The sequence below is a fragment of the Pelobates fuscus genome, chromosome 7 (assembly GCF_036172605.1).
Source record: "Pelobates fuscus isolate aPelFus1 chromosome 7, aPelFus1.pri, whole genome shotgun sequence".
Taxonomy (NCBI): Eukaryota; Metazoa; Chordata; class Amphibia; order Anura; family Pelobatidae; genus Pelobates; species Pelobates fuscus.
The window spans coordinates 36,501,878-36,525,829 of NC_086323.1; the positions used below are offsets into that span (position 1 = coordinate 36,501,878).

At 40.4% G+C, this 23,952-nt stretch overlaps 1 protein-coding gene across 1 annotated transcript in view; it reads right to left on the reverse strand.

Annotated features, from left to right (window-relative positions):
- The window catches only part of LRRIQ3 (leucine rich repeats and IQ motif containing 3), a 61,838-nt gene extending 55,583 nt beyond the window's left edge, over window positions 1-6,255 (reverse strand). The window contains exons 1-2 of the mRNA XM_063427224.1: window positions 6,197-6,255; window positions 2,401-2,692 (exon numbers count right to left, since the gene is read on the reverse strand). Coding sequence (XP_063283294.1) covers window positions 2,401-2,667 — 267 coding nt within the window. The 5' untranslated portion in view covers window positions 2,668-2,692; window positions 6,197-6,255. The remainder of the gene's footprint in view (window positions 1-2,400; window positions 2,693-6,196) is intronic.
- Window positions 6,256-23,952: the final 17,697 nt, after the last annotated feature.

The following is a 23,952-nucleotide window of genomic DNA, read 5'->3' on the forward strand; positions in this document are numbered from 1 at the left end:
ATTACAGGCCTACCCCTACGTCGGTTTCGGCACACCACACCGACTTGCTTCAATCACAAGGCATATCACGGTCTCTATATTAACCGACCACAAACATATATATATATACATACATGAATGTTTTCTTGGGGGTAGTATGCTGTGCATACTGATGTTAGATTCCAAATTTGAACAGAATTCATATTAGACAGTCTGGAACTCTTGTTACGAGCTGGCTAATGATGCCCCGATGAGGTGAATATACATTTCACAATGAAACACAGCACATACAGACTCCAGGCACAATGAATACTTCAAATCACTGAAGTGGTTTGGAATAACACTTTAAAGTTATCAAGTTCCTCTATCCTACTACAATACAAAATCAAAGAATTTAAATTGTGAACATAAACTGCTGTGTTACATTAAACACATATTAGAACACTACTTTCTATCCATCATAGTCACTACAGTAGTGATAGTGTCAGCGATGGTTATCCTTGAAATTAGAGAATAAATTGGTTCACATGTCCCATGATGCTAAGCCTTCTGCCTTGTTTTAACAGAAACATTCCGAATAAGTTTCAAAAGATACATGTGATATTGCCTTTACTCTTGTGTCTCCTATGTTTCCAAAAAATAAATCTACGTGTGAACGTGGCTGTAGAGTATGAAGACAATCTAATGTATTTAACTGCCTCTGAATGCAGTTATAATGCAATGCAGTAATAAAATTTTTATCTGGCCATTTTTTTGTCAGGCCAGAATAATTTTAACCTGTAATCACTTAAAAATAAGAAAGTTCAGTGATAGGTTCTTGGTTTCAATATATTTTTTGGACCTCCTCATGTTTTTGAAAATCTACGGCACGCTAACTCTCTAATCTTGATAGCACTCCTGGGTTTTTTCTTTCAATTTTGCTGCTTTCATGATTACTATCCAGCATCCTGTTCCAACTTGAATCACATGAGTTCCATCACACCTTGTCTTCAAGATGACCTTCCTACTACTGACCTTTAGTATGGACTACAGCAAAGAGTATTTTGAGCTCTTATGTGCCTGTACATGTTCCACCAATGGAAAGTGGCCTCTCAAACCAAATACAGAAAGTGGTGTAAGTATTTTTCTACTTTCTGCTTTTTTGACCTAGAAAGGGGGTCCACAACTGGAATTCTATAACAAATCTTTACTATTATTTCTTTATTGAAAGATTTCCTAATGTTATCACTAAATACCCCTCTGCCCAACATCAGCTTATGTCATCTTTTTTTTCTAGTTTACCATGTTCAATATAGATAGCATTTTGTTATTTTGTTGATAGTATTTTGTTAAATCCATTTAGATATGTGTGTTTAATTTGTGTTAGTTTTAACCTATCTCTGAATTCCCAATTTACTCAATTGAACTCCAATGAACAATTTTATCAATTAACAAATGATTGTTATTAGAATCATAAGTCTCATAAAAATAATAATTATCATACTTGGGACTTGTGCAAGACAGCTAGCTAATCCTAAGCCCTTTGACCAAATACCCCACTTTCAACAAAACACTCCACTAAAGCCCCTATACCCCCACTACAGCTACAGCATAGTTGCATTTTAAGTTGAATTTTGTTAAACCACTTGAAACATTAATTGTGTTGAGCTTTTTCAATTGCTTTTGTTTGGTTTGTTCATTGCAGACAGTTGAATGTCTGTAAATTTTGACATGGTTTTCAATAGGGGTTAAATAATTGTCATTGCAACTGTATGTGTGTGTGTGTGTGTGTCTATATATATATTGCAGTACAATAACTGGCTAATTTTCGTGCTCTAATGATTCATCTAATTTGTTTTCTGAATCTTTTTTCATTAATTAAATCTGAGTCAGCCAAACCACCATATGGTCGAAATTCTGCCTTCCCAAAAATATTTTTTTACAATAAACAACAAGAAGCATTTTAGAGATAAGATGCAGTATATTGCAAGCCTTATTCTTGCAATTCATTTGTCAATTGAGACAAAAGGCTATAAATATATACAAATGTTGCTCTGGTGCTTCAAGTGTACATTCAATCCTCCACACTGGCAAGGCACAGGTAAACACTAGCCTAAATTGCCTCTCACTGAAGCCATCATCTTGCACCAGCAAGGATTAGGTACTGAAAGTTCAAAGAGATTCTGTCATTGATATTTTTGCTGCATGGAGAACAGAACAGAGGACCAAGAAGAAACTCATGTAACTCAAGCTCAGGAAAAGAAAATGAATATGGGCATTACCTTGCCAATATATGCAAAATCCATAATTGCCACCTAGGCTTCACTAATCTCATAATGACCTTGGCAGTTGAATTGGCCGTTTAATCCCCAAACCAGCCTTGCATGATGCCACAATAAATGAAATGAACTCATAAACATATGAAAATAAAATATTGCTCACCTGATTTCCACTCAAATCCAGTTTAATTAAATGCGAGCATGCTCGTAAAGAATTGATATTTGTGATGAAGTTGTTGGACAAATTGCAGATTCGGAGTGACCTACAACGTTGCAAAACAGTCACTTCTTTTAATAGCAATTGATTCAGATATAACAGAACAAGTTCTTTTACGTCTTCAGTACGGAGATTATCACAAGTACGTCCGCGTTCAAGTAACAGATTTTCTGAGGCCACAATAAGGTAATCTGAATCCATATTGGCCAGCATAAAATAATTACTTTTCCGTTCAGTTCTAAAAAAAAACAATAACTAGCTTTATGAATTGTCAAACTTACATATATTGCAATAGACACACACACACATATGTAAACAAAATACATAGTCCACAGAGCTGTACAATTGGGAAAAACGACAGTGTAATATAAAGTGACCAGTACAAGACTTATGCATTACAAAACGCCATTTGGGAAAAAAGAAAAAAATATTGATCGCTATTCAAAGATCAAGTGAAGAGGGAAAAAAAGGATATTTAATAAATATATAGTATGTACATAAAGATTTTTTTTTCTCTACTACACCTCCTCTTTTTCCCACTATTGGTTCGTTTTTTCACTTGATCTGTGAACCAAATGAAGCTGAAATGCCCTTGTGTACTGCTAAATATGTACATAATATTTAATATTCATAATAATTTTACACTGTTTTGGTTTGTCCAAATCGTTTTCCAAATATTTTGTATGTCCAATATTCGATAAACACATGGATGATGATCGGACTCCCTGAACTAAATTTTATTTTAAACACAAAGTGATGAATAATCATATTAGAGGAATTAACAACAAAAAATTATACCTAAAAATCCCCAAAAAGTTAGAACAAGTTCTGTGGCATTCTCTCTTATATACATTATACAGAAAATAAGTTAATCATGTAACACATACATTATATTAAGCTATTAACATAGTAGAGGATATACCAAATACTCAGTCTCTGTTCCTGCAAAGCTATTTGTACAGAATAACATTCACATCCTATGATCACCGAGTTGTGAATCCATAAATCTCTTTTAATAGACATATTCCACATTCCTTACGAAATTTTAAAAAAGCTTTTAAAGTAAGAAAGAAAAAGTCAAATAAATTCTCAATAAAGGTTGTTTGTTCAAAGGGACACACATCACTTTAGCTTGCTTTATTTGTGAAGAGTTATTCCTCTTTTTTTTTTCTTAATTTCTTGCAAAAAAGTGCATATTTCAATATAAATTCAATATAAATTGGCACATTTATACATTAAACATTTTACACCTTTTGAAAACAAAATACCAAGCAGTGAATCAGAATGCAACAAACTTCAAAACAACTTGATATAAGTGAAGCGATAGAAGTGTGATAATAGTACTCCTTATGCACTTACCCCTTACAGTACACACACGGGGTATGCATGTAAAGTAAACAAGAAAAGAGATATATAGAGTAGTAATGTCAAGTAATCTTTTAGTGGAAAGTACATAAATAAAAAAGGGAAACTCACATTGTAAAGAGCCTTTTATTCTCTAAGATGGAAGAAAGGAACAACCCCTATCCCTAGGTGTTACTGCCTACCTTAAAAGGCACGTTGGCCGATGTGTTTAGAGCCTATACCCCTATAAAAGGCTCTTTACAATGTGAGTTTCCCTTTTTTATTTATATACTTTCCACTAAAAGATTACTTGACAGTACTACTCTATATATCTCTTTTCTTGTTTACTTTACATGCATACCCCGTGTGTACTGTAAGGGGTAAGTGCATAAGGAGTACTATTATCACACTTCTAGCGCTGCACTTATATCAAGTTGTTTTGAAGTTTGTTGCATTCTGATTCACTGCTTGGTATTTTGTTTTCTTTTGGTTTCACAATTATAGTGGTTTTGGAGTATCCCCTAAAAGTGCACATAGCAGCTACTATATAACTATTAAGCGCCTTTATTCTAGCCACATCCATTTTTGTATCTTTCTATCAATTTTACACATTTTGGTTGTCAATTAGACAGCCGGTCTTGTTACTTCCTGGTTTGGTTAGCCCAGTGGAGTTAGACTCAAGAGGCAGCCCAGAGCACCTGCCTTGCAAAGACTTCTCATTGAGCTGCATTGGGAAGTCTCTGATTTTACAGCCTGGGGTGGGGAAAAAGAAGAGGGCTTGCAAAATCGGAGCTAGGAGAATAATAAAATGCAAGTTTTTTCTAGGGGTATATCTACTACATTGTAAAAAAAATAAAATATTTATTACACACACTGACAGACACACACAATCTCTCAGACACACAGGCTCCCTCACAGGCACACACTGACAGACATACACACATACTCACAGACACGCTCACTCACAGACACACACTCACAGACACACAGGCTCTCTCACAGACACACACTGACAGACACACAGGCTCTCTCACAGACACACACTGACAGACATACTCACAGACACACATTGACAGACACACACAATCACTCAGGCACACACTGACAGACATACACTCACTCACAGACACACACTGACAGACACACACACACACTGACAGACACACACTGACAGATACACACACAGACTCACTGACAGACAGACACACACACTGGCAGACAGGCACACACACACACACACAAACATCCCCCCTCCCCCCAACACTCACAGATTATTTTTTTATTTTAATTTAAATCCACCCAGCCTCCTTACCTTTGGGAGAGCTGGGTGGATTTTTTACCTAAGGTCCATTAGGGCTGCTGGCCAGGCTGTTTGGGCAGAAAGGCAGGCGTAGAGGCAGGCGGCTAGCCACATGCCATCAGGCTAACAAGGCATTTGCCTGGAAAGTGCCGCCCAAGGCAAATGCCTTGTTTGCCTCGCGGCTGTCTTGGTGCCTATAGTGTCCATTTAACAGCCCCTAAATTGTCAGTCATCTGGGGTAAGGTTTATTTATTAGTCAATTTTTAGGCAGACTTCATGGGACGAAGGGTTCTTATCTGACGTCACATTCTATTTTTTTTTAATGTTTCTAATAGGTTCTTGCAAGTTGTTAATCAAAAAAGTTCAAAGAAAAAAAAAAGCTAGATGGAAAAGTTAACAGTTCTGCCACTTTGACGCATGTTTCAGAGCATATAAAGGCTGATTTGAACTTACCACCTCACCAGTAGGTGTCCTTGGTGAAGACACTAACAGTATATTTCTAACTACCTGAAATCCTCGTAGATTGTAATATCATCTTCATTTCTATAATTGCAAAGCGCTGCGGAATATGTTGGCGCTATATAAATGATTATAATAATAGCTCATTAATTAATTATAATTAATAGTAATTAAATAACAAGTAGATTCTTGTTGAACAATCCTGTAGGGGCTTATGCACTAAACAGTGATTTGTGATGAACTATAAACTTAAACTGAACTTTTTGCCAAACATACAAATTTGGAAAGATTTCTAAATTAGTTTCATTATATATTAGGCAGTTTTGCACTAACCTTAATTAATATAAAGTTCCATTTGCTACAATTCTTTTTTTTTAGCAAATAAGCCCAATTATTATTATAATTAATATTATGTGTGTAAAACCTGTGTATTTGTACCTGTGTACTGTGTATTTACCGCAAGCATTTAGACAAACTGACTTCATGTTACCCTGCTTGTTGCACTGAAAATCCCCTCACATTCTTCAGGCTGCCTTGGCATAATGGGAGTTCCCTCTTGCTTCCCATGGGATCTCTGTTTGTTTAAACCATTTACACACACTAACAGTAAGGCCGATACAGTGTTACATATTACATTACCTGTGGCACTGGCCTCCCTGCCCCCAGCCCTGTGGATGCCTCTTCTCTCCCAGGAGGCCAGGAAGAGGGGTTGTGTGTTGTGTTACACTTAGCTTCTATGGAAACCAAATTCTTAAATGAGCAGTGACTGGGAGCACAAAGGGTTTAAGCTTCTATATCTCTCTGAGATCACTACAGGAACTGTTTAAGGCTTAGAGCAACAGTATGTGAATGTACTCCTGTGTGTCCCTGATATTAACCCTTTCATTGCCGGTTGAGATAGGTCTTGGTGAGAAAACAATATATATATATATATATATATATATATATTTTATTATTTCTATCCTTCGGGAAAGTTGTGGGCATTGTTTAAACAAACACATTTGTGTTTGTATTTTGGAATTGTAAGAACGAAACATTTGCAAGACTTTTTAAAGCATGATGGTTTAATGTTTGAGTAGGAGCATAGTATTTAATGGAACAGTCTATAATAACCCTTTCACATCCACTGCGTGGAGAGGCAAGAAAAAGACAAGTAGTCTTGCTGCAAGATGATACTATACGGTCACAGATATGTAACAAACCTCCTTGTGGTAATATTAAAAACGAATACAGCAAAGGAATTGAAACATGGAATGTATACGAGACTGTTCTGATAAAGAAGTCAGTAAACACAAGTCTATGTGTTTTTAATCACGTTAATGTAGGTGTCTCCTAAAAAGTGAGCTTACACTTTATAGTCATATGATGGTTCTAATGGTTTGGAACACGGCTCATTTTTTTTTATCGCAGGTGGAGGCATATCTACTAAATGTCTAAAACTAGTGTCTGGGCAGCCCATGTAAAATTATGGGGGGGGGGGGAGGGGAGAGACAGCATACTCCTACCTGTTACCCCACCCGTAGGCATTAGGCTGGGAAGTTTAAAATAAATAAAGGGGAGTGGAGAGAACACTATCCACCTCTCTGCCCCCACCGATGGCCAGTGGGTGGGGTACTATTTAGCAAAACAAAACGGGTGGGACATCCTAATTTATACTTGGGGAGCATAACATCCCTCCCAATCCCCAACTGGGGGGGTCATGTGAGGTCTATTACAATAAAATGTCTTATACCCCAGCCCCCATCCATCAGTGGACATGGGGGCTATAAATATGAAAAATAGTGGGGGGTGAGAAGGGGTACACACATGGACAGTGGCTGGGGGCCCTAATATTAATATTACATTGGAGGGCCTAATGAATTAAAAAAAAAAACTGTGTAATTTAAATTCTGTGATCTTGTTTTTTGTTTTTTTCTTTAGTAATTATTCCATTTAATCTATCTAAAAATAGTTTTCAAGGCTACCATTTTTTGTTTGATATATACTCAGACTTTGGGATTGGTTTAATATTGTTGGATAAGCTTTTCATATGATTTTGATATTTTTACATGAACCTTTAAAAGTATTTAATAGTATGAACAATTTTAATTTGGAAATATTTTGATATTTGTTATATATATTTTTTTTAGAAATAATTTATTTTTAGATATTTTAATATTTTGAAAAAAAACATTGTGAAAGTTCATCCAACTCTGTTCTCTCAAATGATACATTTTTACCTTTATATTGCGAAACATCAATGCTATGCTTTGTTGTTCCTTAATTTAAAGAAAAAAGAAAAAAAAAACAATGAAACAAGTAACAGCAATGTGTCTTAAACGACAATAAACCTGTTCATATAAGTACTATTGGTCTTGTATTCAGTTACTTTTTTTGCTACATAAATAATTATCAGTTGGTCATGAAGTCATCTAAATCGTCCCAGAATTTACCAGGCCCCCACAGTCACACCTCCAGCCATTAAAGTGTCTGCTGCTTTGGAATGTTTGGAACTGTGCAATAGTTACAGGTCTAATCAAAAGAGAATAGATCAAACAAATGGGTAGAAATAGATCATTATCAATTCACAAGATTCAATTCAGGTCCAAAGGAACACTCTGAAAATTGAATCCTATAAGAGTGATAATCATTTTTTTGCATATGTCCTCCTGAATAGGAATTATGGATATCACATCAAAATGACCCTATGTACTCAACCTCTATTTATATTTGTAATTTAAAAAAAAACAAAAAAACAATGTAGTAGATATACCATAACAGAAAACATTCTTGCTTTCAATAGCTGCAGGCATAGTATCTGTAGTTATTGCAAGCCCTCCCCTTCTTCCCCAGCGCAGACTTGCGTTGAATGTCCAATCACAGACTTCTCAATGAGCTGTATTACAATGAAAGTAAGAGGAACAGCTGTCTGATTGACAGCCAGGGAGGTGAAACAAGGTTCATTTATGACCCTTTTGCAAAAAAAAAAAAAAAGAAAAAGAGGAAGAAAAAAAAAAAGGACACACTATTCACACGAAAAGCACAAAAAGCACAAAAAGCACAAATTTGATCTGCTTATTTTACTGAAATAATTTTTCTTAACAGGATATTAAATCTGTATTCTGTATGCAGCCTTAGTTAAAAAAAATGTGAGTGAAACTATATTACATGCATTGGTACATTTTAGAGCCACCTAGTGTTTAGTGTGAGTATTGCGTCTTACTGAGCATCTGCCTATCAATATTCTCCTGCATCTGACTGCCTGTTTATATATTAGTGACAAATCAGGCAATTTCACCCATGCAATCTGGAAAAGCTTGTGTCTTTTTAATTCTGTATGGAATGGACTAGGGAATGAAACTTTATCTATATAGGAGCAGAATCCTTTAGATCAGGGGTGCCCAAAAAGTAGATCCCCAGATGTTTTAAAACTACAACAGCCATGATGCTTTGTAATTGTAAAAGCATGCTAAAGGTATGAAAAGCATCATGGGAGTTGTAGTGCTATAACATCTGGGGATCTATCTTTTGGGCACCCCTGCTTCACAATATAAGCTTGTTTGAACAGAGTTTTCATTACTTCTTGTTCCTGTAAGTCAAACTTGTACATTGAATGCAACTGTATGCCTCGTGAATTCATACAGTTTCGAAACAAAATGTGGCGCTGTATAAATAATAGTAATATTAAAAATGGCAAACATGAGACATTATATGTAAAGAGATCTGGACTTTCTTTAGAATGTCTCCCTCAATACTGCTGTGGACATTAGTCTGATATGTTCAAGATAAACGCATTCGTATTCAGCTAATGTGGAGAATAGCCAAATTAACAGGTTCCTTATTGTATTTTTATCTTGGAATTTTGGATATCTCTGTGGCGTCCAATTTATGTTACTGTCAAGGAGTTTGGAAACCAAAACCACAGAAAGTCGGAGCTGGGGAAGAAGACAAGATTGCAAAAGCTGCAGCTCTCTTGTCTGAGACCTTACAGAGGAATCTGAGAAGAGATCTGCAACCTGTTTTTGGATATATACCTAATGAAACATATATACTTAAATGCATGTATGTTTTAATGGATGGTATATCTACTAAACGATGATTTATGTATTTCTTTATTGGTGACAGGAGTGTCTCTGTAAGCAAATTCCAGAATTGATTGTTGTGTATAAAAAGCCTACACACCTCCTGCAGCATAAAGATAATGGACAAGTCCAAAAACTTGCAAGCATAGCACACAATTGTGGGCACAACAGTGTACCACACCACTTCGAGGCTCCAGGAAACACTGAGACAATGTCACAATTCTTGTCTGGCATGTTTTTATTCCCATGGGGAGAATTTTGGCCTGGCAACACCCTAATCCAACTGTCTGGTCATAAATTTACTGTACATTTTTTTCACAGCAGATTTATGTTGAGGAGTAGAAACTGTTGATAAGCTTTCAAGAGATTGCTTGCTACTGAGTCTGACAGAGCCACATGGAACTTAGGGCTAGCCACCACTTTTTGTACGTACTATTTACAACAGCAGAAAAACTGAATCTCTATCCATCAACATTAATTTTTAGGGAAAGATGTTATACCACACTGTTCCTACACTATATACTTCCTTTTCATTCTTATATTACCTTACATGTACTAAGGGACTGAGCCCCCCCCCCCCCCCCCCCCCCCAGCAGGGTGCATTTTGTATACATGTACTCACTGCTATTCCTTGTACAGAAATTCCATTAGTGCAACTCAGGGCTGGTGCAATAATTTTTGACTACTTAGCCAACAATGCATTTTGACACCCACCCCCCCCCCCCCCCCCCCCCGGAAAAAAAATACATTCTCACCTGTGTGTCTCCTAACCCCCCTTTTGAATTCCTTACCCCCTTTTGTGTTTCTTATCCCATCTCTTGAATGGCATACCTCTTTTTGTGTATCTTACCCTCCTTTTGTGTCTTACATCCCCTTTCAGTGTAACTTATCCCCCACTTATTCCCTTTGTATGTCTCTTACTTTCCCCCTTTTGGTGTCTTACTTTCCTCCAGACCCTTAAGTGTCTTTTAATTACCCCTAGCCCTTTTGTGTGTGTCTTTCTCCACCACCCCCTTGTTTCATTGTCTCCATCCTCAGCGTGTCATTGTTCCCTTCCCTAGCCCCATTGTGTGTCATTGATACCTTCTCCAGCCCCTCTCTATGTGTCATTGTCCACTTCTCCAGCCTCCCTCTGTATTATTGTCCCCTTCCCCAGCCTCTCAGTGTGTTCTTGTACCTTTCCCCAGTCCCTCTGTGCATGTCATTGTCAACTTCCCAAGCCCCTCTCTGTATTATTGTCCCTTTCCCCAGCTCCTTTTGGATGCCCTTCTCTGTTCACTCCATGCACACCAGCTTATCTCCCTCCATTTAGCATGGCCAAGTGGTAAAGGAGTGTCTGTTTTGTTTACCCAGACTGACAGGAAGCTGTTCAGTGATTTCACCGAGCACTTCCTGTCAAACCGAGGAGAGATCATCTATCGCAGCATGCTCCGCTTGGCCACGGTACAAAAAGGACTGGCAGGAGGGAGAGCGCTGTGTACTCTCCTTTTAATGTTCATCAGGACCTCAGATATTGCGCCTCCGGACCGCTACGCCCTAAGGAGGCCGCCTGTACCGCCTTATGGTAGCGCCGGCCCTGGTGCAACTCATGAGGCTCCTTATGTCAAACATGCCTTCAGGCAATTTAGTATCTGGCTTTGTGGCTGAAACTCACTCCAAGGCTTATACTAAAGTACAAAGACCCAATCAAAATAACTAGATGGGCCTCAAGGACACTATATATTTGCATCTCAAACCTCCCATAACACACTGGTTATGGACAAATTTAACCAGTACCAGCTGTATACCTTTCTGATGAGCTTTTCTTGTTAATATAGTAATGCTACATGAAAATGGGGATCCTCTGCCAACATTCTGTACTGATATCCTGAGGTACCCTTAGAATAGAATTGGTTGACACATTTTGTCTGATTAACTTGAATGGCACTGGCACTGACCATTGTGCTCTTGTCCATATTACTGGTAGTTTTACAATTTTAGTCCTTGTGTCATGGTTCTGATCAGGTCAGATAAGAGACTTATGCCGAGGTTGACTTTAGGTTCTTTATTGGAAATCTTTGACATGTTTTCGACTTGAAATAATAAGTGTAGCAAGAGTTAAAGGGGTATGTGAATAATAAGGACAAAGGAAGAACCTATAAACGAGATTACAGGTAAGTATAATGAGGTTTGTAAAATAAAGAGTTTAGGCAATAAGCCCCAGACAGGTCATAAAGTAACAGGAAAACCTATAAGCGAAATTATAGGCAGAAGGAAGAAGGGAAACCTATAAGTGGAATTGTATGTATAAGAAAGAAGGAGAAGCTATAAGCGGAATTATAGGTAGAAGGAGGAAGGATAACCTATAAGCAAAATTATAGGTATAAAGAAGAAGGAGAACCTATAAGCAGAATTATAGGTATAAAGAAGAAGGAGAACCTATAAGCGGAATTATAGGTATAAAGAAGAAGGAGAACCTATAAGCAAAATTATAGGTAGAAGGAGGAAGGAGAACCTATAAGCGGAATTATAGGTATAAAGAAGAAGCAGAGCCTGTAAGCGGAATTATAGGTATAAATAAGAAGGAGAACCTATAAGCGGAATTATAGGCAGAAACAAGAAGGAGAACCTATAATCGGAATTATAGGCAGAAACAAGAAGGAGAACCTATAAGCGGAATTATAGGTAGAAGGAGAAAGGAGAACGTATAAACGGAATTATAGTTTAGTATAAAGAAAAAACAGAAATAAAGAGTTAGGCAATATGCCCCAAGCAGGTTATCAGGTGACAGGGAAACCTATAAGTGAGGTTACAGGTAAATCAAGATAAGGAAAACCTACAAGCGGAATTGTAGGTTACAGGCAAGTTTAATATAATAAAACAGAAATAAATGGATTATAAAGGTATAAGGAATTAAGGCTAGTTAGACTTTTAGGTGATCAGTCTCTTTTGTTTGGAGGCAATAATGCAATTATCAGTTCTAATAGGGTTATTTAGGAAAGATGCAAATCGTAGGAAAGTTTGTTTTATCCAGGTTGGTTGTGTTGATTCCGGTAATTGTAAAGTACATCAAGGTAGAAAGATGATTAATGATCAGGTTTTGTTGTCAAACATCTTGGAAAAGAGACGACTGGAAACAAAGCAGGTTGGTATTGATAAATCAGGATGGTTTACAATGGTAATCAGAGAATAGTAGGAACAGAACACAAACTTCTATCAATGTAAAGGCAACTTGGTTAGCGGGGGGGTGACCTTTTATAGCAGATTTAAATTGTCATGCTATGAAGGTGAAAGGGACTGTTAGACTAGTGGTTAGGGAGGCCACTAGTGGTAAAAAAAACTGGTATATATGGAAATACAACAGAATAAATAAAACAATATTTTGGTTTTCAGGCTAGAATCCTGACACCTTGTCCTTGTACTTCGAGGTTCTTAAGATGACAACCCAGTATGTGTTTGTTACCAAGTCCATGTATAACATAATTCATATGATTTTAGAGTTAAAATGTAGCTTTTATTATAATAACATAATAAGTGAAGTAATCAATAGCTCCTTATAATGAAATACTAATAGTAACCAGACCTCCCTGGGTCAAAGGAAAAATTACTCTTAATAATAATGAATGTCTTGTTCTTGATTTTACTATAGCAGCAGTGATGTGCATTTCTTTAAATATTTGTCCATCTCTTAAGTTTCACAACTGTTTCTTTTGTTGTCTTTGTTAGATTTTCTTGAGTGCTATTTTATTATATAATTATTGTGTTTTTTTCAGATTTTTTTATCATACAGACATGTCATTTGTAAAAGACATATCCTTCTTTTCTAAGCATTGTTTATAGTTCTTAAAAACAACTTCACTTTAATACAGGCTTCCTCATAAATATCCATTGTAGACCTTTGCCACTACACAGGGAGACTATCGTCTCATCAATTTGTGCATTATCTGATGTTTTCATTGCCACATAAATGTCTTTAATAGATTATTCATAATTCAATACATTTTTATCAAAATGTCTGAAAAATGACTTTTTTTTTATTTCGATCAAATATTTTTAAAGTGTTCTAAACGTGATCTAAAAATTACAATTTTCTTCATACTAAATTCTGTGAGTTTTCACAGAAAAATCAGTTTCTGAATATCATCAAATTGTGAGTGAGTGAGTGAAGTGAAACAGAATACTTTTCCCTCTCAAAAAGTGGTACAAACGTTAATAAATCTGTTGCGTATCCGAAAAAAAAATGCATATTCAAAAAGGATGGTTAGAACGTAAAAGGTGTGTCAGATGAAAATAACTGATAATTTTAGTATATTGGTCAGGAAATTAGGAATAAAAATATAACAAATCTCCCCGAATGTTTGTTTCCATGTCTTCAATTCCAGCTTGAAAAAGACCTTTGTTGGTCGAAACGTTGCGTTGCATTTTGTTACATTAAAGCTGCATACGGCTTAAAATTTGGAGTGCCTGTGATCTTTTCTTCTTTGTATATTGTCCTGGGATTGCTGGTCCTGTTCTGGAGCACCCTTGGCCATTTGGATTGAGTGTGGTTCTCACCATTTACTCTGTTCAATTCAATGTATGGCCTGACACACAGTTTCTCAGGAGGAAAGTTTGCAAGCAGAATAAGTTTTTATTTTGCAAACTGTCTTTAAAACTTTAAATCATTATTTTTTTCGAAAGCACACTTTTTTTATTTTCTTCTACTTTGTTCCGACTGATACCCTGACAGTACCAAAGTGTCATTTCCAACATCCCCGTGTTTAGCTAGCAAGCAAGTAAAGTCAGGCCTCATTTGGCAGAAAACTAAGAGGTTCCTTAGGGTCATCACAGAAAAGCTTAGCAGCCACGCATACAGCCGCAGGAAAAGCCACTCCAGATACACTGCCAAGGTAGATTGCTGCTGGGATCAGGTATGGGAATTGAAAAAAAGAATGTTTTAATTAGGAAACCGATCAAGTATTATCATTATCCATTCTTTGACTCTAAGGAGTATCTTTAAAAGTTAGATTCTCTGCAAGGACAGTGAATTAGTAAATTCCATCTTAATCTTACAGATATGAATACGAATAGATGTGCCTCTCGTTATCAGCAGTTAACTTTATATGCATATTTTTATATATTATTTTTAATACAGTTTAAATAGTTCTTAAGTATCTCTATTTTCTAAATTAAATTATATTTATCACTGTGTCCAGATCAGTCTTTAATTCATGTATATTAATATATCCCCCTCACCCAACCTTCATTTTGTGGGGAGTATAATTTTTCTTTTTTCCTCCCGAGACGTATTTTAAGTTTGTATATACTTTAACCTCCCCCCCGTCCCCTACACCCCCCCCCCCCCCACACACACATTTTTTTTTATACTTTCCACTCTGCAAAGCAACATTTTTCTTTTGTTTTTAAAATGTTTATGGACATTAAATGTTATATCTGCAATTTTTCTCATAAATAGAAACAATCTCGAGCTATTGTCTGTTTGATTTTCAAAGATCCCAAGAGTCTGACATTACTCTGACTCATCTCTTTTCTTTATTTACAAGGGCTGAGTTTTTCCCCTCTCTTATCTTAGAGCTTTTACTTTTCATTTATTTTATTATGATAGTGCTGGTTGCCTTACAGAGAGGGGGTGCTTAGATTTTTGGAGATTAAAATGTGCAAAGAGACTCTATTCACTATAAGCATCTAGATTTTAAATTGTTTAGCAATGTATGGATTGTTATTAGAACCATATTTTCGTGTACATTTCTTGTATATTTATATGTAGTGATGTACCGAACTGTCCGCCGGCGAACAGTTCCTGGCGAAATTAGCGTGTTCGCGTTCGCCGCGGCGGGCGGACACATGCGCAGTTCGATCCGCCCCCTATTCATCATCATTGGGCAAACTTTGACCCTGTGCCTCTCGGTCAGCAGACACATTACAGCCAATCAGCAGCACTCCCTCCCTTCCACACCCTCCAACCTCCCTCCCAGCATCCATTTTCGATTCATTCGGAAGATGCATGCTTAGTGAGAGGAGGGAAAGTTTAGCTGCTGCTGATTACATAGGGAAATTGATAGCTAGGCTAGGGTATTCAGTGTCCACTACAATCCTGAAGGACTCATCTGATCTCTGCTGTAAGGACAGCACCCCAAAAAGCCCTTTTTAGGGCTATAACATCAGGCTGCTTTTTTTTTTTTTTTCCTGTGTAATGTAATTGCAGGTGCCTGCCTGCCAGCTTCTGTGTGAGGTTCACATTGGATACTTTGCCTATTTGCCCAGTGCCACCACTCATATCTGTTTTAACAATAGGTTAAGCTTTACATTTAAAATAAATATTTATTTTTCACTGTAATAGAAGAGCAGTTGCCTGCCTGCCAGCTTCTGTGTGAGGTTCACATTGGATACTGTGCCTATTTGCCCAGTGCCACCACTCATATCTGTTTTAACAATAGGTTAAGCTTTACATTTAAAATAAATATTTTTTTTTCACTGTAATAGAAGAGCAGTTAGTTGTCTGCAAGCGTCTGTGTTTCAGGCCTACTTCAGCGTGTGCTCTGCAGACCTGTGCCAGCGTGCTTTGACAGTTGCCAATCATATCTGGTGTCTCTATAGCGTGCTTTTACAACCAAAATTTTGTTTCCACTGTAATAGAAGAGCAGTTGCCTGCCTGCCAGCTTCTGTGTGAGGTTCACATTGGATACTGTGCCTATTTGCCCAGTGCCACCACTCATATCTGTTTTAACAATTGGTTAAGCTTTCGATTTAAAATAAATAATTTTTTTTCACTGTAATAGAAGAGCAGTTAGTTGTCTGCAAGCGTCTGTGTTTCAGGCCTACTTCAGCGTGTGCTCTGCAGACCTGTGCCAGCGTGCTTTGACAGTTGCCAATCATATCTGGTGTCTCTTTAGCGTGCTTTTACAACCAAAATTTTGTTTCCACTGTAATAGAAGAGCAGTTGCCTGCCTGCCAGCTTCTGTGTGAGGTTCACATTGGATACTGTGCCTATTTGCCCAGTGCCACCACTCATATCTGTTTTAACAATTGGTTAAGCTTTCGATTTAAAAGAAATAATTTTTTTTCACTGTAATAGAAGAGCAGTTAGTTGTCTGCAAGCGTCTGTGTTTCAGGCCTACTTCAGCGTGTGCTCTGCAGACCTGTGCCAGCGTGCTTTGACAGTTGCCAATCATATCTGGTGTCTCTTTAGCGTGCTTTTACAACCAAAATTTTGTTTCCACTGTAATAGAAGAGCAGTTGCCTGCCTGCCAGCTTCTGTGTGAGGTTCACATTGGATACTGTGCCTATTTGCCCAGTGCCACCACTCATATCTGTTTTAACAATTGGTTAAGCTTTCGATTTAAAAGAAATAATTTTTTTTCACTGTAATAGAAGAGCAGTTAGTTGTCTGCAAGCGTCTGTGTTTCAGGCCTACTTCAGCGTGTGCTCTGCAGACCTGTGCCAGCGTGCTTTGACAGTTGCCAATCATATCTGGTGTCTCTTTAGCGTGCTTTTACAACCAAAATTTTGTTTCCACTGTAATAGAAGAGCAGTTGCCTGCCTGCCAGCTTCTGTGTGAGGTTCACATTGGATACTGTGCCTATTTGCCCAGTGCCACCACTCATATCTGTTTTAACAATTGGTTAAGCTTTCGATTTAAAAGAAATAATTATTTTTCACTGTAGTAGAAGAGCACTTAGTTGTCTGCAAGCGTCTGTGTTTCAGGCCTACTTCAGCGTGTGCTCTGCAGACCTGTGCCAGCGTGCTTTGACAGTTGCCAATCATATCTGGTGTCTCTATAGCGTGCTTTTACAACCAAAATTTTGTTTCCACTGTAATAGAAGAGCAGTTGCCTGCCTGCCAGCTTCTGTGTGAGGTTCACATTGGATACTGTGCCTATTTGCCCAGTGCCACCACTCATATCTGTTTTAACAATTGGTTAAGCTTTCGATTTAAAAGAAATAATTTTTTTTCACTGTAATAGAAGAGCAGTTAGTTGTCTGCAAGCGTCTGTGTTTCAGGCCTACTTCAGCGTGTGCTCTGCAGACCTGTGCCAGCGTGCTTTGACAGTTGCCAATCATATCTGGTGTCTCTTTAGCGTGCTTTTACAACCAAAATTTTGTTTCCACTGTAATAGAAGAGCAGTTGCCTGCCTGCCAGCTTCTGTGTGAGGTACACATTGGATACTGTGCCTATTTGCCCAGTGCCACCACTCATATCTGTTTTAACAATTGGTTAAGCTTTCGATTTAAAAGAAATAATTTTTTTTCACTGTAATAGAAGAGCAGTTAGTTGTCTGCAAGCGTCTGTGTTTCAGGCCTACTTCAGCGTGTGCTCTGCAGACCTGTGCCAGCGTGCTTTGACAGTTGCCAATCATATCTGGTGTCTCTTTAGCGTGCTTTTACAACCAAAATTTTGTTTCCACTGTAATAGAAGAGCAGTTGCCTGCCTGCCAGCTTCTGTGTTAGGTTCACATTGGATACTGTGCCTATTTGCCCAGTGCCACCACTCATATCTGTTTTAACAATTGGTTAAGCTTTAGATTTAAAATAAATAATTTTTTTTCACTGTAATAGAAGAGCAGTTAGTTGTCTGCAAGCATCTTGGTGTCAGGCCTACTTCAGCGTGTGCTCTGCAGACCTGTGCCAGCGTGCTTTGACAGTTGCCACTCATATCTTGTGTCTCTATAGCGTGCTTTTACAACCAAAATTTGTTTTTCACTGTTATAGATTGAATAGCAGTTACTTGTCTTCAAGCTGGTGTCTCAGGCCTACAGTGTGTGCTCTGCAGCACTGTTCCAGTGCACATTGCCAATCATATCTGGTGTCTCTATAGCGTGCTTTTAAAAACAAAATTTGTTTTTCACTGTTATAGATTGAATAGCAGTTACTTGTCTTCAAGCGGGTGTCTCAGGCCTACAGTGTGTGCTCTGCAGAACTGTTCCAGTGCACATTGCCAATCATATCTGGTCTCACAGTAGCTTGCACGCATAGTACCACAAATCCCCCAAAAAATGACAGGCAGAGGCAGGCCACCCCACAGGGGCCGTCGTGGTCGTTGTGCTGTGATTCCCTTTTGACCTAGAATAATGCCCAGTTTTCAGAAGCCACGTACCCTGAACTTGAAAAGTTCTGAGGACTTAGTTGACTGGCTAACACAGGACACCCAATCTTGTACAGCCTCCGCTCGGAACCTTGACGCACCATCCTCCTCCAGCTTAGCTTCAGGCACCTCTCAAGATAGCACTCACCCGCCTGCCACCACCACCAAAACTAGCACCACAGCCGCTTTACTTGGTATGTCAGAGGAGTTATTCACACACCCGTTTGAAGAAATGAGTGATGCGCAACCATTATTGCTAGAGGATGTAGATAACAGGGATATGTCTCAGGCAGGCAGCATTAAACACATGGAGGTACGGTGTGATGATGATGATGTTGTACCCGCTGCTGCTTCCTTTTCTGAGTTGTCAGATACAAGCGAAGCGGTTGATGATGACGATGCGTCCATGGATGTCACGTGGGTGCCCGCTAGAAGAGAAGAAGAACAGGGCGAAAGTTCAGATGGGGAGACAGAGAGGAGGAGGAGGAGACCAGTTGGAAGCAGGGGGGGGGTCGTCGCCAGGAGCTAGTGGCACAGTCAGACAGCATGCATCGGCACCCGGGGTCAGCCCGACAGCACGCCAATCAACGCATGCTGTGTCCACCACCAGAATGCCGTCATTGCAGAGCTCAGCAGTGTGGCATTTTTTTTGTGTGTCTGCCTCTGACAACAGCGAGGCCATTTGCAACCTGTGCCAAAGGAAACTGAGTCGTGGGAGGTCCAACACCCACTTAGGTACAACTGCTTTGCGTAGGCACATGATCTCACATCACAAACGCCTATGGGATCAACACATGAGTACAAGCAGCACGCCTACTCTAAACCGCCATCCTCCTCCTGGTCCAGCATCTTCAGCCACGTCAACCACTGCTGTCCTTCTTGCCCCCTCTCAACCATCCGCCACTCCGTCTCCCGCCTTGAGCAGTTCCCGCTCATCTGCCCACAGTCATGTGTCTGTCAAGGACATGTTTGAGCGTAAGAAGCCAATGTCACCAAGTCACCCCCTTGCCCAGCGTCTGACAGCTGGCTTGTCCGAACTATTAGCCCGCCAGCTTTTACCATACAATCTGGTTGAGTCTGAGGCGTTCAAAAAATTTGTAGCTATTGGGACACCGCAGTGGAAGGTACCCGGCCGGAATTTCTTTTCACAAAAGGCAATCCCCAACTTGTACTCGATTGTGCAAAAGGAAGTCATGGCAATTCTGGCACACAGTGTTGGGGCAAGGGTCCATCTGACCACTGATACCTGGTCTGCAAAGCATGGTCAGGGCAGGTATATCACCTACACTGCGCATTGGGTAAACCTGCTGACGGCTGACAAGCAAGGAATGCGTGGCATTGCAGAGGAGTTGGTGACACCGCCACGAATTGCAGGCAGTTCTGCTGCCACCTCCTCTACTCATCCTACTCCATCCTCTTCCATAACCTCCTGGGCTGAGTCCTCTTGTGCCGCTGCTTCTTGCTCCACATCAACGGCACCCCCCCAGCTCCCCAGGTACTATTCCACATCCCGGATACGGCAGTGTCACGCCGTCTTGGGTTTGACTTGCTTGAAAGCAGAGAGTCACACCGGACAAGCACTCCTGTCTGCCCTGAACGCACAGGTGGAAAAGTGGCTGACTCCGCAGCAACTGGATATCGGCAAAGTTGTGTGTGACAATGGAAAAAATTTGATAGCGGCATTGAAGTTGGGCAAGTTGACACATGTGCCGTGCATGGCACATGTGTGTAATCTGATCGTACAACGCTTTGTGCATAAGTACACAGGCTTACAGGACGTCCTGAAGCAGGCCAGGAAGGTGTGTGGCCATTTCAGGCGTTCCTACACGGCCATGGCTCACTTTGCCGATATCCAGCGGCGAAACAACATGCCAGTGAGGCGCTTGATTTGCGACAGCCCTAAACGTTGGAATTCAACACTCCTAATGTTCGACCGCCTGCTCCAACAAGAAAAAGCTGTTAATGAATATTTGTATGACCGGGGTGCTAGGACAGCCTCTGGGGAGCTGTGAATTTTTTTGCCACGTTACTGGACGCTCATGCGCAATGCCTGTAGGCTCATGCGTCCTTTTGAGGAGGTGACAAACCTAGTCAGTCGCAACGAAGGCACCATCAGCGACATCATACCATTTGTTTTCTTCATGGAGCGTGCCCTGCGAAGAGTGCTGGATCAGGCTGTAGATGAGCGTGAAGAGGAAGAGGAAGAGTTGTGGTCACCATCACCACCAGAAACAGCCTTATCAGCATCGCTTGCTGGACCTGCGGCAACGCTGGAAGAGGATTGTGAGGAAGAGGAGTCAGAGGAGGATTGTAGCTTTGAGGAGGAGGAGGAGGAGCAAGACCAAACACAACAGGCATCCCAGGGTGCTCGTTGTCACCTATCTGGTACCCGTGGTGTTGTACGTGGCTGGGGGGAAGAACATACCTTCAATGACATCAGTGAGGAGGAGGAACGGGAAATGAGTAGCTCGGCATCCAACCTTGTGCAAATGGGGTCTTTCATGCTGTCCTGCCTGTTGAGGGACCCTCGTATAAAAAGGCTGAAGGAGAACGACCTGTACTGGGTGTCCACGCTACTAGACCCCCGGTATAAGCAGAAAGTGGCGGAAATGTTACCGAATTACAACAAGTCGGAAAGGATGCAGCATTTGCAAAATAAATTAAAAAGTATGCTTTACACAGCGTATAAGGGTGATGTCACAGCACAACGGGAATCTAACAGGGAGAGAGGTGGAAGTCATCCTCCTCCTCCCACGACCACGCCGGCAAGGACAGGACGCTTTAAAGACGTGTTGTTGATGGAGGACATGCGGACCTTTTTAAGTCCTATGCATCGCCACAGCCCTTCGGGATCCACCCTCAGAGAGCGACTCGACCGACAGGTAGCAGACTATCTCGCCTTAACTGCAGATATCGACACTCTGAGGAGCGATGAACCCCTTGACTACTGGGTGTGCAGGCTTGACCTGTGGCCTGAGCTATCCCAATTTGCGATAGAACTTCTGGCCTGCCCCGCTTCAAATGTCCTGTCAGAAAGGACCTTCAGTGCAGCAGGAGGTATTGTCACTGAGAAGAGAAGTCGCCTAGGTCAAAAAAGTCTAGATTACCTCACCTTTATTAAGATGAATGAGGGATGGATCCCGAAGGGACTGACACTGGGCGATACATTCGATTAAAAAAGGCCTGATGAGATGAGCTGCCTTGGGCTAAAAATGGTCCACTGCTGTATTTTAGCTCTGAATGACGTTTGACTTGCGTGACTTATCCGCCACCAACTAGGGTTCAAGCCGCCATGTTTTAGGGCACTTTCTGCCTGTGAAACAAACATCAATTTTTCTGGCCACTGCTACAGCAGCGGCTGCAACAATACCAAATTTTTCAGGCATGTGTACATGCCTAATTTTTAGCCCCACTGGTGCAAGTGGACTGATTACAATTACAGGGCCTCTAAAGAGTCCTGTATTGTTATTTGTCGTCACTACCTTCCCGCGTCGGGAAGATTTCTTGCACAGGGCGCCCAAAGGCCTAAGGCTGGCCCTGCGCATGGGTCAGTGGCTCTGCACCAGACTTCCCTCCAATTGATCAAAGTTAAAGGATTTCAAGTGGACTGATTACAATTACAGGGCCTCTAAAGAGTCCTGTATTGTTATTTGTCGTCACTACCTTCCCGCGTCGGGAAGATTTCTTGCACAGGGCGCCCAAAGGCCTAAGGCTGGCCCTGCGCATGGGTCAGTGGCTCTGCACCAGACTTCCCTCAAATTGATCAAAGTTAAAGGATTTCAAGTGGACTGATTACAATTACAGGGCCTCTAAAGTGTCCTGTATTGTTATTTGTCGTCACTACCTTCCCGCGTCGGGAAGATTTCTTGCACAGGGCGCCCAAAGGCCTAAGGCTGGCCCTGCGCATGGGTCAGTGGCTCTGCACCAGACTTCCCTCCAATTGATCAAAGTTAAAGGATTTCAAGTGGACTGATTACAATTACAGGGCCTCTAAAGAGTCCTGTATTGTTATTTGTCGTCACTACCTTCCCGCGTCGGGAAGATTTCTTGCACAGGGCGCCCAAAGGCATAAGGCTGGCCCTGCGCATGGGTCAGTGGCTCTGCACCAGACTTCCCTCCAATTGATCAAAGTTAAAGGATTTCAAGTGGACTGATTACAATTACAGGGCCTCTAAAGAGTCCTGTATTGTTATTTGTCGTCACTACCTTCCCGCGTCGGGAGTGGGTCATTTGCGCCCCTGCTGCCTTCCTTGCATGTGGTAGCTGTTTGTCAGGGATTTGTCAATCCATATCTGCCAAGTGACCCTATGTAGGGGTAACAGTCCCTATTCTGCTCTGTGTCAGTGTGTATCATGGTCTCTGTGGACAGGGAACAGTCTCTATTCTGCTCTGTGTCAGTGTGTATCAGGGGTTTTGAGGACAGGTGTCAATCCATATCTGCCAAGTGACCCTATGTATATCTGCTGTCAGTACACAGGAAAAGTTTAAATATTTCTTGTTCTACGTTCTCTGCAACTCCACGCACCGACTCATCCAATACGTGAAGATCTGGGGTTTCTCTGACTCTCCTCAGTAGTGTATCAAACAGAGTCTGCACTGTGGTAACACGGACATCTTCAGGACATAACTCAACTATTTGCAGATAGGCAGTCTGCAGCTTCTCTTTTTCACCTGTTCTCTTCTTTCTCTTATGCGTATTCTTGTCTATATGCGGGTGGTCTCTTGCCTTTCTTTTAACCAATTTGTTCCTTCCATATGGTTTCAAAAGATCTCTGGCATCATTACTTTCAACGCAAATAACGTCATCATAGTTAGTCTCCTCATTATTCACCGGGAAGAGAGTGTTTGCACTGACTACCCACAGCATGCTCTTGCCATTGCCTACTCCACCTTCAACGACAGGGTGCAAGTCCCAAGGAGAAGGATCATTCACTTTATTATCTGTCTTTATTTCACAAGTAGTGCCTGGAACATCCTCATGGGTCACAAGATGTAAATCTGGACTAATGTCAACCCCAGGGTCTGGAAAATCTAAAGAGTCCTGTATTGTTATTTGTCGTCACTACCTTCCCGCGTCGGGAAGATTTCTTGCACAGGGCGCCCAAAGGCCTAAGGCTGGCCCTGCGCATGGGTCAGTGGCTCTGCACCAGACTTCCCTCCAATTGATCAAAGTTAAAGGATTTCAAGTGGACTGATTACAATTAAAGGGCCTCTAAAGAGTCCTGTATTGTTATTTGTCGTCACTACCTTCCCGCGTCGGGAGTGGGTCATTTG